General features: G+C 36.4%; 1 protein-coding gene and 1 long non-coding RNA gene across 5 annotated transcripts in view; one reads left to right on the forward strand and one right to left on the reverse strand.

The window, feature by feature from the left end:
• Window positions 1–16,154, reverse strand: part of Arhgap29 (Rho GTPase activating protein 29) — a 67,372-nt gene that overhangs the window by 7,823 nt on the left and 43,395 nt on the right. For all 4 annotated transcript variants that reach the window (XM_048351997.1, XM_048351995.1, XM_048351998.1 and 1 more), the window contains exons 8-19: window positions 15,996–16,060; window positions 15,380–15,490; window positions 15,200–15,280; window positions 14,836–15,018; window positions 13,754–13,891; window positions 6,970–7,127; window positions 5,922–6,061; window positions 5,668–5,772; window positions 3,811–3,909; window positions 2,918–3,057; window positions 2,438–2,626; window positions 1,411–1,548 (exon numbers count right to left, since the gene is read on the reverse strand). In XM_048351997.1, the coding sequence (XP_048207954.1) occupies window positions 1,411–1,548; window positions 2,438–2,626; window positions 2,918–3,057; window positions 3,811–3,909; window positions 5,668–5,772; window positions 5,922–6,061; window positions 6,970–7,127; window positions 13,754–13,891; window positions 14,836–15,018; window positions 15,200–15,280; window positions 15,380–15,490; window positions 15,996–16,060 (1,547 nt within the window). The remainder of the gene's footprint in view (window positions 1–1,410; window positions 1,549–2,437; window positions 2,627–2,917; window positions 3,058–3,810; window positions 3,910–5,667; window positions 5,773–5,921; window positions 6,062–6,969; window positions 7,128–13,753; window positions 13,892–14,835; window positions 15,019–15,199; window positions 15,281–15,379; window positions 15,491–15,995; window positions 16,061–16,154) is intronic.
• LOC125355564 lies at window positions 1,108–13,741 on the forward strand. The gene is made up of 3 exons (XR_007211682.1): window positions 1,108–1,118; window positions 4,247–4,248; window positions 13,503–13,741. It is a non-coding gene; the product is annotated as an uncharacterized LOC125355564 (long non-coding RNA).

A 16,154-nucleotide genomic window follows, 5' to 3' on the forward strand; every position in this document is an offset into this window, starting at 1 on the left:
AAAAACAAAAACTGAAGGCACAGGAATAAATTTAGCATCGAATACATGCAAATAAAGAGGGGAAAAAAAGGAAAGAATAGACCAAAGCAGCATCTTACAGCCTAAAGAGAAGTGAGTGCTAAACCGTAAGTCAACCTATTTTATAGAATCCTAGGGACACTTGAATTGTTAGCACTAGGTTCTGTCTTAGGGGAAGGTGGCTGTATGCAGAAAGTGTAAGAGGCAAGATGGCAAGAGGAAAAAGCTACATATGTGGTTTTAAAAAGATATAGTTGGAACAACAGAGCTCCATAAGCTGATTGTTGCATACTACCAGCACTATTTTCTCTGCTATTATTTATTGTCTTCATTTTCACCCAAGGACCTAATGCCAGCTGGATTTGGCCCAGATCATTTTTGTGCTTGGCTCATGACAATGTACTGATTAAGTTCCTCCATAAGATAACTGCCAGAAGCCACTTATTTCACCGCACAGATGTTTTCTTTGGATTTACTCCTATAAGCACAGAAAATAAATCTAGGATAACCCCCTTCCTGACTGTATTGTTGTAGATGCTGCAGTATCCAGCTTATATGATAGTTCTGCCTGATGGTCCAAATAGGATGAACTTCTTTGCCCTTGCCCACTGACCTCCAACAGCAGCTATTTTGAGGTATCACTGAAGATAAGCCAGACTGTGATGCAAATATTGTTGTATACATTGGATTTTCAGTGTTGGGGGCATGGTTCAAATGGCATAGCGCCTACTTATTAGCAAGCATGAGGACCTCAGTTCAAACCCAGTATTGCAAAAATGAATAAATAAATAAATAAAATGTACTGGATTTTCCTAACACAGTTAGAATTGTGCTTTTAAAGTCATTTTCTAAAACTTAAGTATTAATTTATTTCTGTTTAGGAAAATACTGTTTATTCCTTTAACATGGTCAGGAAAGACTTTCTTAAGGTGGGTGATAAGAAGTGAATCTGTTGTTCTTATTATTTTGTACCAGCATGTTATTATTTTGTGTTGGTATTGGGGCTTGAACAATGGTCTCAAGCTCTTATTAGCTTCTTCTGCTGAAGGCTGGTAATCTACTACTTGAGCCATACCTCTACTTTGGCTTTTAAAAAAAGTGTTAACTGGAGACAGGAGTCTCTTGGATTTGTTTGCCTGGAGTAGCTTTAAATAAATGATCCTCAGAATTCAGCCTCCTGAGTAGCGAACCACTGGTGCCTGGCTTGTTATTTTGTTTTTTAAATGGCATTCATATTTTATATACTCTTCAATCTCTACATTAATAATTAGAAGAAATCAGCATGGTCTTTGTCAGCGAAAATATGTGCACAGCAAATGTTATAAGCAAAATACAAATCATAGTTTTATTCATTAATAACTTCATGATGGTTTTCAAGAATAAAAACTTTACCTGCCGAAGGTATAACTTTAAGACGTCACAGATGTCATGTGAACTGAATTCTGAAATGTCTACCAAGTGCATTCCATTTTCCAAAGCCTGACACAGTTTTTCAGTTTTTATCTTGTTCCCACAAACACGATAAATCCCCTTGAATAGAAAAATTTTAAAAATCCATAAAATATCCCCTTGGCTTAGTAAAAATGTATAAATGTAGACCCCAAACTTATTTCATGTGTCTGCTCCAACTTTTTGTTAGCATTTCAGAAAACATCTAGTTAGACAAATGAGTTAATAATCCAAATATATCTGAGTGGACTTGGAAAAAGTTATACTAAGTGAAGTGAGCCAGACCCAAAGAAACATGGACTCTATGGTCTCCCTTATTGGGAATAATTAGTACAGGTTTAGGCAAGTCATAGCAGAGCATCACAAGGCCCAATAGCTATACCCTTATGAACACATAAGATAATGCTAAGTGAAATGAACTCCATGTTTTGGAAACAATTGTTATATCACAGTTGTAACTACTTTCAACGTCCTATGTGTATCTGTAGCTTCTATTATTGAAGATGTTCTTGTATCACATTCCTGTGGTTGTACCTACACTATCTTTGTAATCTTATCTGAGTATATTGGAAACCGTGTTTACTGGTATTGGAAGTAGGAAATTCAAAGGGAATACCAAATTTGAGAGACACAGGGTAAGAAAAGAGAAACAACTACAAAAGCAATACTTGCAAAACTGTTTGGTGTAAGTGAACTGAACACCTCGGGGGGGGGGGGGAGAGAAAGGGGGGAGGGAGGGGGGTATGAGGGACAAGGTAACAAACAGTACAAGAAATGTATCCAATGCCTAACGTACGAAACTGTAACCTCTCTGTACATCAGTTTGATAATAAAAATTTGAAACAAACAAACAAACATATCTGAGTAAATTTGTTATTTTAAACTAATAATACTGGTTTCCTTTGAATTTTTTTCATTAGAACAAATCATATACATCTATGTTTTTGAAATTTTAAGAGTCACAATGTACCTGCAGACACAAGGCTCTATTTTCAACTTCTGAGGCACATATTTTGAGTATAAAAGGAATGCCATCGGGTTCTTTCTTTGCAACTTGTGTAAATTCTGCTCCAAATAAATGCATTTTCCCCAAAAGTTTCTGGTGACCACAAATAATGACTAAATTCTCCAAACACTTCCGATGACAAACAAGGAGACACTACCAAAAAAAAAAAAAGACAAAGCTTAAAACTGATTAACTCACTTTAAAATTATTCACAATTAGGAAAACTATAGGTACACTAGTAGCAAAAAAATGAGTTTAAAATCTATTTATGGTATTTGAAATATATGAAATGGCAAAACAAAATACTGAACTATAAAAGATACAGTATGGAATAATTTTTTTAAAAACACACTTGCAAAAGATTCCAGTAACTACAATCATAATTAGAAAGCACATAGCAAAAAAAAAAATGTTAGGGCAAATGAAATTCCAAAAATATCATACCTCTTCACATTCGACACCCTGGAATACTACAATGCCTTCACAATCTCTACATTTTGTGGGGGATCTCAATTTGCGGAACTTGTGAGTGAGAGCTGCCTTTGACATCAATGTTTTCTTAAATGCTCCGAGGGAATTGGGTCCTTACAACAGGAAAGATAGTATTTAAGAATGGCAAGATAATTAAAAATTATACATGATATTGCACTTTTACTAATCTTTTGATTTTGTAACATCCATATATTACAGAAATGTAATATTTTGAGTTTCTAATATCAAAATAATCATCCAATTTGTAGACTTCAAAACTATACACTTTTATATCATGCATTTTGGTAATAATTAGCACAAAACCAGTAAGATAATTTTAAGTTACTACTGGAATATACTTTCATAATCAGAAGATATATGCCTTTATTAAGATGTATTTTAGATGGCATTCCATTTTTGGGAAAACCCCAACAAATGCTGCAAAGAAAAAGAACACATGAAGCTAATGTGTCTGTATCATTTGTAACATAGGATAAAGTTATTCTTACACCGAGCTATGCTCCTAGACCTGTACTGTTTCAGAAAGCCATTTTTCAGAATTTCTCATGTACTGCTATCCTTCCTTTTCACATCTGTCTGGTTTATGAAAGGCTACCACATCTAGCTATTTTAACACCATGCCAATATAGTAACTCCTTATTGTATTTGTACTTTAAATCCATTAATAATTATCAACCCATATTGATACATAATTATTGGCATGATATATATTTAGGTTACTGTGATGCCTTTTGTTTAATACATAGTAAGGAATTGGTTCTTTAAAATTATATATTTTTTCAGACATCACACAGTGCTATTACTTCCACTAGCTTAGTGGGTCTTAATTTAGATGAATACACTACCAGCTTCTGAAGGGGAGGGTGGCTCTCTTTCATCTAGATCATCTGCAGAAGACATGGTTCCACTGGATGGAGTTCGTGGAAGTTTTCGGTGAAAGTCTCCTAAAAGAAAATTGCAGATACCGTAACCTGACTCTCTTCACTGAAGAGTATTGGACATGGGCAATGATGACAACTTTTGGAACTATACAGTCATATTAGTTTATTAAGATTCAGTGTAAAAATTTTCTTTTATTATGGATTAATAATCAATTCTGATGTCTATGGCATTCCCAGTAGTTTAGAGCTTGCTCTTGATTGGGCCTTAATTGCTAGCACTAGCTAGCTAGAATAGTTTTGTTTTTACAAAGTTAGTTACAAATTATTCAGTTAAGATTTCAAACTCTTATCTCCAAGTGTCCTTTGAAAAATGCTCATAGTAAAGGAGGCAGCAAAGCAGCAGTTGATAATAATCTGTCCATAAACTGTAGTGCTTGATGCACTGAAAACATTTCTAACTTTAAACACTGGTCTACATGAATAAAATTTCTGTAATACATAAAATGCTTTCAAAACACTGGAATTTGAAATGGTTAAATCTAACACACTTCTCAGGATGTTAGGAGGAAGTAACACAGCCAGAAAGAACAGGGCTGGAACCGTTTTTGATAGGGAAAGAACAAAGAGTTGACTTGAGAAGCTAATGGGTTCAACAGCTACCTATTCCTGCTAGCTGCAGAAACGATGGCAAGTTACTCTCTTTGAAACCACTAAGGTAGAGTTCAAAACACTGCCTCTCCTAGGATTTTGAGATCGTTCATATCACATTATCTTAAACCACATTGTGAACACACACACACACACACACACACACACACACACTACCACAGGCACAAAAACTAGCATAATGGAACTGTTTATTATAGCAACTAGCCATATATGTATCCAAAGGTAATGATATTTATGTTTGTATAATACTATACAGAATGAAAAGGGATAGCCATTCATATCAATATGGAACTCAGAGTGGGGGAGCATGCATGAATGAAGTCATAAAAAGAATAATATGGTTTCATTTGTGTAACATACACGAGGACAAAACCCCATTATATATAGGTAGTAAAAGCACCTAAAATAGTTATGAAATGATTTACAAAATTCATCATGATAGTTTATTCTGGTACAATACAGGGCAATGCTTTTTTTTTTTTTTTTAAAGACAATGATAGCCTGTCTTTTCCTCTCATATGTGGATGCTAGACCTAAAAGATAAACATACCTAAACACATAAAGGATCATATAGTTAGGTGTATGTGTGTGTATAGATCCATGTACGAATGTATTAGGTATTTGTAATTATGGGGTTGTTTGAGAGGACTAGAGAAGGGGAAGCAGAGCATTAAAAGGTTGGCTAATACCAAAATATAATGCACTTGTGAATGAAGATAGCAAAATAAACCTCACTGAAAGTTTGTTGACCAGTAATGGGCAGCGGAGATGGTAAAGTAATGGTAATTAAAAATCTGACTAAAACATCCACATAAGTAAAATACCATAGTGAAGCCTCTTCTCATTTATTTGAGAAGGCTAGGAGGACAGGGAAAAAGAGGGAGGGGGTGTGTCTAATCAAGGTATAATACATGGATATATGGACATGTCAAAATGTAAGCCCCTTATATTACTAATTGATGCTAATAAAAAGTATAAAACTTCAGAAGGTATAAGAAGCAGGTGGCTTCTGTGTAGTAACTGACTTCTTAGGCTGAGTGATGACTATGTTAGGGTTTGTTTCATTATTTTTCATTAAATCATACATAAATATTCATATATATTCTCTTTTGATGTCTGAGTTAATTTGACTATTGAAAATTTTCACTGTACCTGGACTTATAGATTCTGAATCCAGGGATCTGGACTCGCTGCTCCCTCCAGTACTCTCAGAGTCACTAAACATCCCAAATGTCCAGGATCTTATGAAAGAAGGACCTTAGAAAGAAAGAAACTGAAGTCAAAACTTGGGCTACAGATGGACTCCATAAGGTAAAATATTGACATTACATAAAATTAAGACAATTCAAATTTATGGGCTTCAATACAGGCACAGCAGTCACACTGGAGCAATTTTCTCTTCCTACCTGTTACATCTGCATTGTTAGAACACCTGTCCTCTTCAATTTTATTACAGCTGTCAGGAAGGCGCGCAACATCCTCCAAAGAGTCAGCAGGTCCGTATCTAGATGTCTGGGGACTATTTGTTAATTGTTTATTTACATGCCTGTGGGGGAGAAAACAACTAAAGCTTAGCACTAGTAACCAGCCCATTTTATTCCATATTCAGAAAAATTGTTAATTTGAGTGCAATTAAGCTAATTAGATATTAAGAAGAAATTATATCACATGGTTCAGTTTCTTTCAGATGTTGTGAATAAAAACAAATTATCTGAACTTAATATAGCTGCAAAAGAGGAGCAACAGAATATTTAGTAACTTGTCATGATTATACTAGAAAATGTAAAAAAGCATAATGAGTTTTGTTGACATTCAAAGTACCTATTTTTTAGCTCAAAGAACTAAAGTCTGGGCTGTAGATGTGGCCCAACTTGTAGATGACCAGCTGTGAGTAAGCAAGTGCAGTGAGCTCCAGCCCGAGTTCACACCAAAAAAAGAAATGAGGTTGGTGTCAAAATGGAAAGCTTTGGTCTGGGGATATGGCCTAGTGGCAAGAGTGCCTGCCTCATATACATGAGGCCCTGGGTTCGATTCCCCAGCACCACATATACAGAAAATGGCCAGAAGTGGCGCTGTGACTCAAGTGGCAGAGTGCTAGCCTTGAGCAAGAAGAAGCCAGGGACAGTGCTCAGGCCCTGAGTCCAGTCCCCAGGACTAGCCAAAAAAAAAAAAAAAGGAAAGCTTTACACTCAACCAAGTTAAAGCTGTTCATGAAATTCACTAAGAAACCAAAAACAGGGAGGAGGTAACAAACAGTACAACATATGAAAATGTATCCTCTCTGTACATCAGTTTGACAATAAAAATTTAAAAAAAAAGAAACCACAAAACATTAAAGTATTCCAAGCGTTCTAAACTCAATTCTGCTGATGTAAGAAAAGATCACTACATCTAACAGGGACATAGCAAATGTTTTAACTCGTGAAAAAATTTTATTGACACATTAATTCTCACCCATCAACTTTTTCCTCTTCAGTTGAACTTGTAGCCTTGACAAATTCACTATATTCTTGACCTGGGTCATAGAGTTTGGCACTGTCACACAAGGAACGTAAACTGTTGGCAAGGGAGGCAACCTGCAGATGCTGCATGTGGAAGAGGTTCACTGTTACCTGTGGGCATAGATAGAGACAAAAGGGAGAAATAACTCAGGCTATACAGAATGCTATGTGCACACACATTTATGTCAATGGCTGCACCAAACACCAAGCACTACTGTCTGCACGCTATTACTAATGTCTGATGTACAAGACCCAGCTTGGAAAGAAAAAACATAAACAACAGTAAATATAGTTGAAGAACTTCATTTGCAGATATGAAAAAGCAACAATTAAACCTGAAAAATTGTTTTAAGAAAGGGAAGGGGGGGCTGGGGATATAGCCTAGTGGCAAGAGTGCCTGCCTCGGATACACGAGGCCCTAGGTTCGATTCCCCAGCACCACATATACAGAAAACGGCCAGAAGTGGCGCTGTGGCTCAAGTGGCAGAGTGCTAGCCTTGAGCGGGAAGAAGCCAGGGACAGTGCTCAGGCCCTGAGTCCAAGGCCCAGGACTGGCCAAAAAAAAAAAAAAAAGAAAGGGAAGGGGAGGATAAGGGAGTGACAGGGTAAAGCTGATGGAGTGAATACATTGTATGCATCTATGGAAATGTCACAATGTAATCCTCACTGCACAATTCATGTATGCTGATAACAAATCTTTGTGAAAAAAATTAGTCATAATCTAGTATTTGAGAAAAATCATTTATAGGAAAACTGGGTTTAAGCTGTAGAGTTAGAACATGGTCCCCCAAACCCCACTTCCTCAGTTTTAGGAGAAAAAATGGATTTTTGAGGATTCTAGCTCTGTACTCTGAGGGTCTGATCACAACTACTTAATCTTCTATCCTTGGAGCAGTCTGAATAAGCACTATCATTTGGATTGTTTTTACTTTTTCTTTTCTCAGTCTCTCTTTCGATATTGGGTGCTAGTGGTGGGGTTGTCTGCCTATCTAGCCCAGGCTGGCCTTGAATTCAAGGTCCTCCTGACTCAGCCTATCAAGCAGCAGGGATTACAGATATGTGTGATGTCTGACACTTTTTTCACTCCTATAAAAATAGAAATGCTGGGCTGGGAATATGGACTAGTGGTAAGTGCTCACCTCGTATACATGAAGCCCTGGGTTCAATTCCTCAGCACCATATATATAGAAAAAGCCAGAAGTGGCGCTGTGGCTCAAGTGGTAGAGTGATAAAACCTTGAGCAAAAAGAAGCCAGGGACAGTGCTCAGGCCCTGAGTTCAAGCCCCAGGACTGGCAAAAAACAAAACAAAAGTAGAAATGCTTTATTAGTTATATACTGAAGGGCTTGATTTTTATAATTATAAACATATTAAATAATAGAATTTTCAATTGATTAAAATGCATTATCCTCACCAAGTTTCTACAATTGCCTAAAAATACAATTATACCTACAATTTACTGTAACAACTTGCTGGGTGCTGATGCCTTCTTCCTATAATCCTAACTACACAGAAGGCTGAGATCTGAGAATCTCAATCTAAAACCAGCTTAGGCAGAAAATTCCTACAGACTTTTATCTCCAATTAACCAGCAAAAAGTCAGAAGGGGAGGTATGGCTGAAGTGGCAGAGCATTCGTGAGAGAAAAAGTTGAGTAAGAGCAAGATGCTCTAGCACCAGCATACGTATGCATGCAGATATGCACATGTGCACACACACACACACACACAAATATACAAATACACACAAAGGACCAACAACTATAGTAGCAGCTGTAGAGTTCATATGACATGCCAGACTCATTCTTAGAGATTTATATTAATTAACTAACTTTACATTGACCAAAACCTAGGCTTCCATTTATTGTAGCAAACATACACATGAGATACTGGTCCTCACCCACTTTTTTGTTTTCCTGAGGTTGGTGTCAGAGTTAACAAGTCATGTAAATATTTTTGGGTACTAAAAAAATGCTGGCAATACCACTGAAGAATGCCACATTATGAAATATGACCATGTATGTGTTTTGGAGGGGTATTTTCAACATGGTAGGTTAAGAAGAGCTTCTCTGAGAAATTGACATTTGGAAGAAAGATGTGAGAAAGACCCATTCTCCCACTGAGTTCCCTTAGAATTCTTGATGGAATGTAGTAATTGGCTATTTATGATGTTTAAGATGTAAATGGTAGCGGGCGAACTGAAAATAAATTACAATTTCAAATATGTTTTCTTAACTGTATCCCAATCTATTTCCTAATAATATATCTAGATCAGCAGCTATTCAAAGACAGCTTGATTCCCCGAAGTGTAAACTGAGTATGGACAGAAAGCTCTAAGAGAAGATCTCTCTATACCAAGAAATCAAAGGGGTTGGGATTTGAAGGAGAAGACACTGACAGAGTAGGAGAAATCCCTGTTTTTCTCTCCTGCCTCATCCCCCCCCACCCAAGTCAGCCCAAACCCCCAGAATACAAACCAGTGGCAGTCATAGCTGAACAGATATTTAAAACTAAAAATTCTTTATGGCAAGATGGATCGTAGTTAGAATGGGGGACTGAAGTTCCTGTCATTTTTTCTTTTTAAATACCTTCCCCCACCAATCTCTTCAATGACAGAATTAATGCCTCTGACTCCCCAGAGAATAGCTTTGGTGGTGGTGGGTGGGGAACAGAAGACCTGGAAGGGGCCACAAAAGTGCTGGAGACACAACAATGTTCATTGCAGTGCAGTTTGTCATAGCGAGAATCTGGAACTAACCCAGATGCCCCTCCGTAGATGAATGGATCAGGAAAATGTGGTACATATACACAATGGAATTTTATGCCTCTATCAGAAAGAATGACATTGCCCCATTTGTAAGGAAATGGAAGGACTTGGAAAAAATTATACTAAGTGAAGTGAGCCAGACCCAAAGAAACATGGACTCTATGGCCTCCCTTATTGGGAATAATTAGCACAGGTTTAGGCAAGTCACAGCAGAGGATCACAAGAGCCCAATAGCTATACCCTTATGATCACATAAGATGATGCTAAGTGAAATGAACTCCATTTTATGGAAATGATTATTATATCACAGTTGTAACTACTTTCAACATCCATGTGTATCTGTAGCTTCTACTATTGATGATGTTCTTGTATCACCTTCTTGTGATTGTATCTACACTATCTCTGTAATCTTGTCTGAGTATATTGGAAACCGTGTATACTGGTATTAGAAATAGGAAATTGAAAGGGAATACCAAAATTGAGAGACACAGGGTAAAAAAAGAGAAACAACTACAAAAGCAATACTTGCAAAACTGTTTGGTGTAAGTGAACTGAACACCTCAGGGGGGGAAAGGGTTAGGGGGAGGGGGGAGGGGGGTATGAGGGACAAGGTAACAAACAGTACAAGAAATTTATCCAATGCCTAATGTATGAAGCTGTAACCTCACTGTACATAAGTTTTATAATAAAAACAACAACAACAACAACAACAACAAAAAGTGCTGGAGAGTAAACCTACTTAGATCAAATGCTACTGATTTTAAAAAAAACCCAAAAAACTCAAAACAGTATTCAAAATAGGTTATAACCAGAATCCTGAGATACAAAGTTACACTGAAAATGTGAAGGACAACATCCACAATTACTCATCACACCCCAAAAAAACAAGAAAAATCTCAGCAACTCACAAGAGAAAAGATGAAAACCAGACCGCACAGACAGCAACAATGAGATAGCTCAGACACAGGATCTCAGATGAAGATTGTTGTAACAGGTGTGAGAAGTAAAGGTAAACAATCTTGAAACAGACAAAGCCAAGTCATAGAGAGAAGGAAGACATAAGAAATTTTACTACTGAGTAACAAAATTTCTCAAACAAAAACATTTATTGAAGGGCTGTTTAGGAAAATGGACAAATCATCCCTCAGGACAATATAGCACTTCTCAATTTAGATGGGGTTACATTTCTATAAACACACCCTAAGAGGAAAATGTAATTAATACCATGATAAACCCACTGTTTTGGAGCAGGGTGCAGGAGAAGACAGATCATACAAATCTGTGAGAGAGTAACAAAAGGTCAAGGCTTAAAGGCACTGAGCCTCATTTGATTGATCAAAGATTCAATAAAATTCCTACCAAAAAGTTTGGAAGATATTTTTTTCCAGATATGGACAAATTGATTCTAGCATTTTTTATGAAATGTCAAAGAATTTTAAACACATAAACAATTCTGAAAAAGAGTAAAATTGGAGGATTTACATTATCTAATTTTTATTTTTTGGTCAGTTATGGGGCTTGAACTCAGGGCCTGGATGCTGTCCCTGAGCTCTTTTGCTCAAGGCTAGTGGTTCTATCACTTTGAGCCACAGTGCCACTTCTGGTTTTTGAGTGGTTAACTGGAGATCAGAGTCTCACGGTGACTTCTTTTGCCCTGGCTGGCTTCAAATTGTGATCTTCAGATCTCAGCCTCCTGAGTAGCTAGGATTATAAGGCAAGAGCCACTGGTGCCCAGCACATTGTCCGATTTTTGAGATTTGCCATAAAGCATTACAAAATATGAAGGCAGTGAAGTTCTGGCAAAGCATAAAGAAGTATTTATAAAGTAGGGAACCCAGAAACCTATTCACACAAATTTGCTTTTTGAGAAAAAATGTAATAGCAATATTTGTGTGTGCATGTGTGTGTGTGCTTTTTTTTGTCAGTTGTGGGTCTGAACACAGGGCCTGGGCTCTGTCCTTGAGCAATTTTGCTCAAGGATAGCACTCTACCACTCTGAGCAACAGCTCCATTTCCCATTTTCAGGTGGTTAATTGGAGATAAGAGTTTCACAGACTTTCATGCCAGGGCTCGTTTTGAATCTCCATCTTCAGATCTCAGTCTCCTGAACTAGTTACAACTATAGGCATGAGCCACCAGTGCCCACGAGTGCAATTTATTGGAAATAGCATAAGTAGAGTTTTTAACTAATTGCACTGGAACAAGTGTATCTGCAGTGGTCCTATTTTTTATTTTCTGCATTTTATGATATTTTGGTATCTTAAAAAGCATGCTTGCCAGGGAGATTTTCCCTTTCTTGGTAGCTGGCCCTTTCCTGAGGAAATCCCCAATAAACTCTTATCCTTAGCTTTCTGCCCCCTGCAGCTTCTGCCTGCCCAATATGGTATGTTTTGTGGCTTGTGTGGTTCAACGCTTCCCCTTCTTTCTCGAAATATAAGCAAGAACACTTTCAATGGCAGTGACCTCTTTGTGTTAGTACTAAGGAACTTCCATAAGTTGAAATTCTACCAGTTAACTGTAGTAAAACAACTATATGTAAATATGTACCTCCATCTAAACCTTACAAAGAGTAACTCAAACCATATCATGTACCTATATATAAAAGTAAAATGTTGGTAGCAGACTTTGTGACTTTAAATAAAGCACCCTTTAAAAACATCAAAAAAGCATGACCCACACAATAAGAAGCTAATAAGCTAGACTTCATCATAACGGAAACCTTTTGCTTTCTTTTGAAACACCCTGCTAAGTGTATTAGTATGTGTGTTCATATACATATATACTGAAAAGATTCTTAGTATCAACAGGCATCCTGGACACACAAATTAAAGCCAAAAGTAGAAACAACTACACATACAACACCAGAACAGCTAAAACTTAGAAAACAAATGACAAATGTCAGGGATAGAGAACTAGAATTCTCATACACTGCTGAATGTAGCTACCTTGGGAAATTGTCTGGCAGCTTCTTATTAAGTTAAATACCAACTAGGGGTTTACCCTAAAATGTGAAAACTTCTGTTCAATAAAAAAAGATGTAAACAAATATTCTTGTAAGTCTTCAGAATTACTCCGAAGTAGAGAAAACCTAAATGTCTGAATGGCAAATGAATCAACACAGCAGTGCGTGATGTAGAATATAACGGCTGCTTGACTCAGCAATTCAAGGAAGTGAACTAGCGGAATGTAAACACTGAAGAACATCAAAGACATCAGTACAAAGGTTACACATTACATGAGTCCACTTATATGGCATTCTGGAAAAGACCAAACAAGATGGAATTACTTTCTAGGAGGTTAGAGGCAAGAAGAGTTTGATAACAAATAGGCAACATAAAAAAATACGTTTTGAAGTGATTGTGGTGATTATGGTGGTCATCACCACCATATGCATTTGTTAAAATATTCAAAGCTAAATATACTAAAAAGCTTGTTATACAGAAGTTTTCATTAACAATGTCTTTAAAGAGGTAAAGGGAAACATGAGGGCAGATGCCTTGTCTTCAAGTAAATCACTGGGTTCAAGTCTAATATTTACTCAAATTCTGAATATATTTTCAGTGCTGACAGAAGTTTCTGGAGCCAAGTCAATTTTATTAACCAACACAAGAAAGACAACGGCTTAGAGGGCCACTGCAAACTCTTGACATTTGACTATAACAAAGAAGCCATCAATCTAGGGGACATGGAGAAGGGAGAGAGATCAAAAGAACCTAAAAAAGCTGAGCATAGTGGTGCAATTCCTGTAATCTCATCACTCTGAAGAGTGGAGTAGGAGGAATGTGCCAGCTTGGGTTACAGCAAGATTTCTTGTCTAAAACAGTAATGTATCACTACTTAAAAATGAAAGTCAACATGTTCCAGTAATCTCAGAATTTAAATCTGGTAAGAATCCTGCATCACTTACTACCTGCAAATGCAGGTAGTAAACCTTTGCTCCTCTTGCCTTAAAAATCTTGTAGAAATCACTTACAGCTTTCAGGGTGAGGTCACACTGGAAAACAAGGGTCCGAAGTTGCATTAAAATTTCTCTTTTGGTATTTTCTAGATCGTTTCGTCTTTCTTCAACATTTGTTACACAAACTTTGTAGAGTTCATTTGCTTCTTCTACCTGTAAGAATATCATAGAAAAAAGGAACATTGTGACTGAAGTTTATATTTCAAAATACTTTCTGCAGTAAAGCTGAATTTAGGTAACTGATACACCTTTATTCATGAAAAACGTTGTATGTCAACCACAACAGTTCTAAACAGAAAATAGCAATGTCTTTGGTCAGTGATTGATGGGGACATGACTTTGATGGATAGTTAAATATGATTTATTAATTTAGTATTACTACACTCTATAAAATAACTGTCCATTTTTAAAAATGGCATTTTCTACTTCTATTTACCATTTATTTTTACAGAATTAATCAACTATATTTCATATACACATATAAAACTCCAGCCTATTTTTGTTAGCATCTGCTAAAATTAGCACACATACAATACGTATACTTACCTAAAAGGTAAACTTCCTAAATAATCAAATAAAAATATTAAACTAGGGGCTGGGGATATAGCCTAGTGGCAAGAGTGCCTGCCTCGGATACACGAGGCCCTAGGTTCGATTCCCCAGCACCACATATACAGAAAACGGCCAGAAGTGGCGCTGTGGCTCAAGTGGCAGAGTGCTAGCCTTGAGCGGGAAGAAGCCAGGGACAGTGCTCAGGCCCTGAGTCCAAGACCCAGGACTGGCCAAAAAAATAAATAAATAAATAAAAAATATTAAACTAATGGTCAAAGGTATTTAGTTCACAAACCCCAAAATTCCTAAGTCTCTAGCACAGTGGTTCTCAAAGTGTGAATCTTTACCAAGTTCCTCATCACATGAGAAGTAGCTAGAAAATCCACTTGTCTGGATTCCACTCTTTACCTATTAAATCAGAAACTCTGGAGTGGGGCACAATAATTGTCTGAATAAGCCTTCTAGGTAGTTTGATATACTGAAGTTTAAGAACTAAACACTAGGCAGAATATTAATTTAACTTTCAAAAAACAAAAAAAAATTACTTTTTGAAGAGCTTCCTCCTCCAATCTCCGCTTTTTTTCTAATTGTTTGTTAAGATTTTTAACAGATCCACCACTTGAATGCTCCTCTTCTGCACGAAACATGGAGGATTTTGCCTTTTCATATTCGTCTTGACGTTGCATACACAACAATTTTGCCTTTTTGAGAGCTGTCTCTGTTTCAAGCTATACAGAAGAGAATGTTAAGTTCAAAATAAGAAAGAAACTCTACTATCCATGTTGCTATAGTATATTCAGAAAGATAGTTAAGATAATGTTTTAGAAAAAGAGTAAGATAGGTAATTAGATGCTGCAGATGATTTTAGATGTTCATTGTAGGTAAATGAAACTCTAGTGTAATACTAACCATTTTATTTTGTTCCTGTTTCCAAAGTTCTTTAATTTCTTTTCTTTGTTTTTCCATTTCATTTTTCCTCCCAAGTAGAGGCTGTCAAGGGTATTTAAAAAAGAAAGAAAAAAAAGCTGTTTCTAAAGGTATGCTGTTACAAAAATACATGTAATTGTACCTATAAAAATTATTTTTTACCTGTATAAATTTGTTGGCTTGGAGAGCTGCAATTGTTTGTTGTAAAAGATGACTGCTCTCTATGTCATTAAGAAGTGCATTAGTAAACAGAGACTGGAGTGGCATAAACTCCTAGAATTGAAAATTGAAAGCCAACATGTTACAGTAGATTTGGCAGGTGGATGCACTTGCCTAGCATTCATAAGACTCTGGGAGCTCAGCCCTCAGTCGTGGGGAAAAACAAAAACAAAAACTAGACTTCTATTCCTACCCTTAATTCTCCTTGAGAAAGAGAAAGTTTTAGATTTTTACCTCAGAAAAAATGTCTAGTCATAAGTGTGACTATATGAGAAAATATTTAAGTTAATAATGTCTAGTTATAAGTGTGACTATATGAGAAAATATGGAAGTTAATTATAACTATAAACTCGTTAGCAAAATAAGCACCTATTAAAATAACTAGTACTTGAGTAATTGTGTATTTTGTAGTTTTCTCACAATGAACAGCTATTAAAATTTTAAGTGATTTTATTTTGTCAGTAAAACTAAGTTAGCAATTAAGTTTTCTTTTATAAACCAATACTTTCATTTGAGTAATCTCTTATTAGAGAAGCCTAGAAATTCATCAAACATTTACCTGTACTCCAATGTTGGCTCTTGTTGCTTCTGCCAATTTTACAATATTTCTAGTGGACTCCAATTCTGAAAAGATTGAAGAAGATATAAGAAAACAAAATTAACTTTTTTCTCCTTCTATACTCTAAAATCATAGTTCCCAAATTAAAAAGCAATTACA

Source organism: Perognathus longimembris, chromosome 7 (assembly GCF_023159225.1).
Source record: "Perognathus longimembris pacificus isolate PPM17 chromosome 7, ASM2315922v1, whole genome shotgun sequence".
NCBI lineage: Eukaryota > Metazoa > Chordata > Mammalia > Rodentia > Heteromyidae > Perognathus > Perognathus longimembris.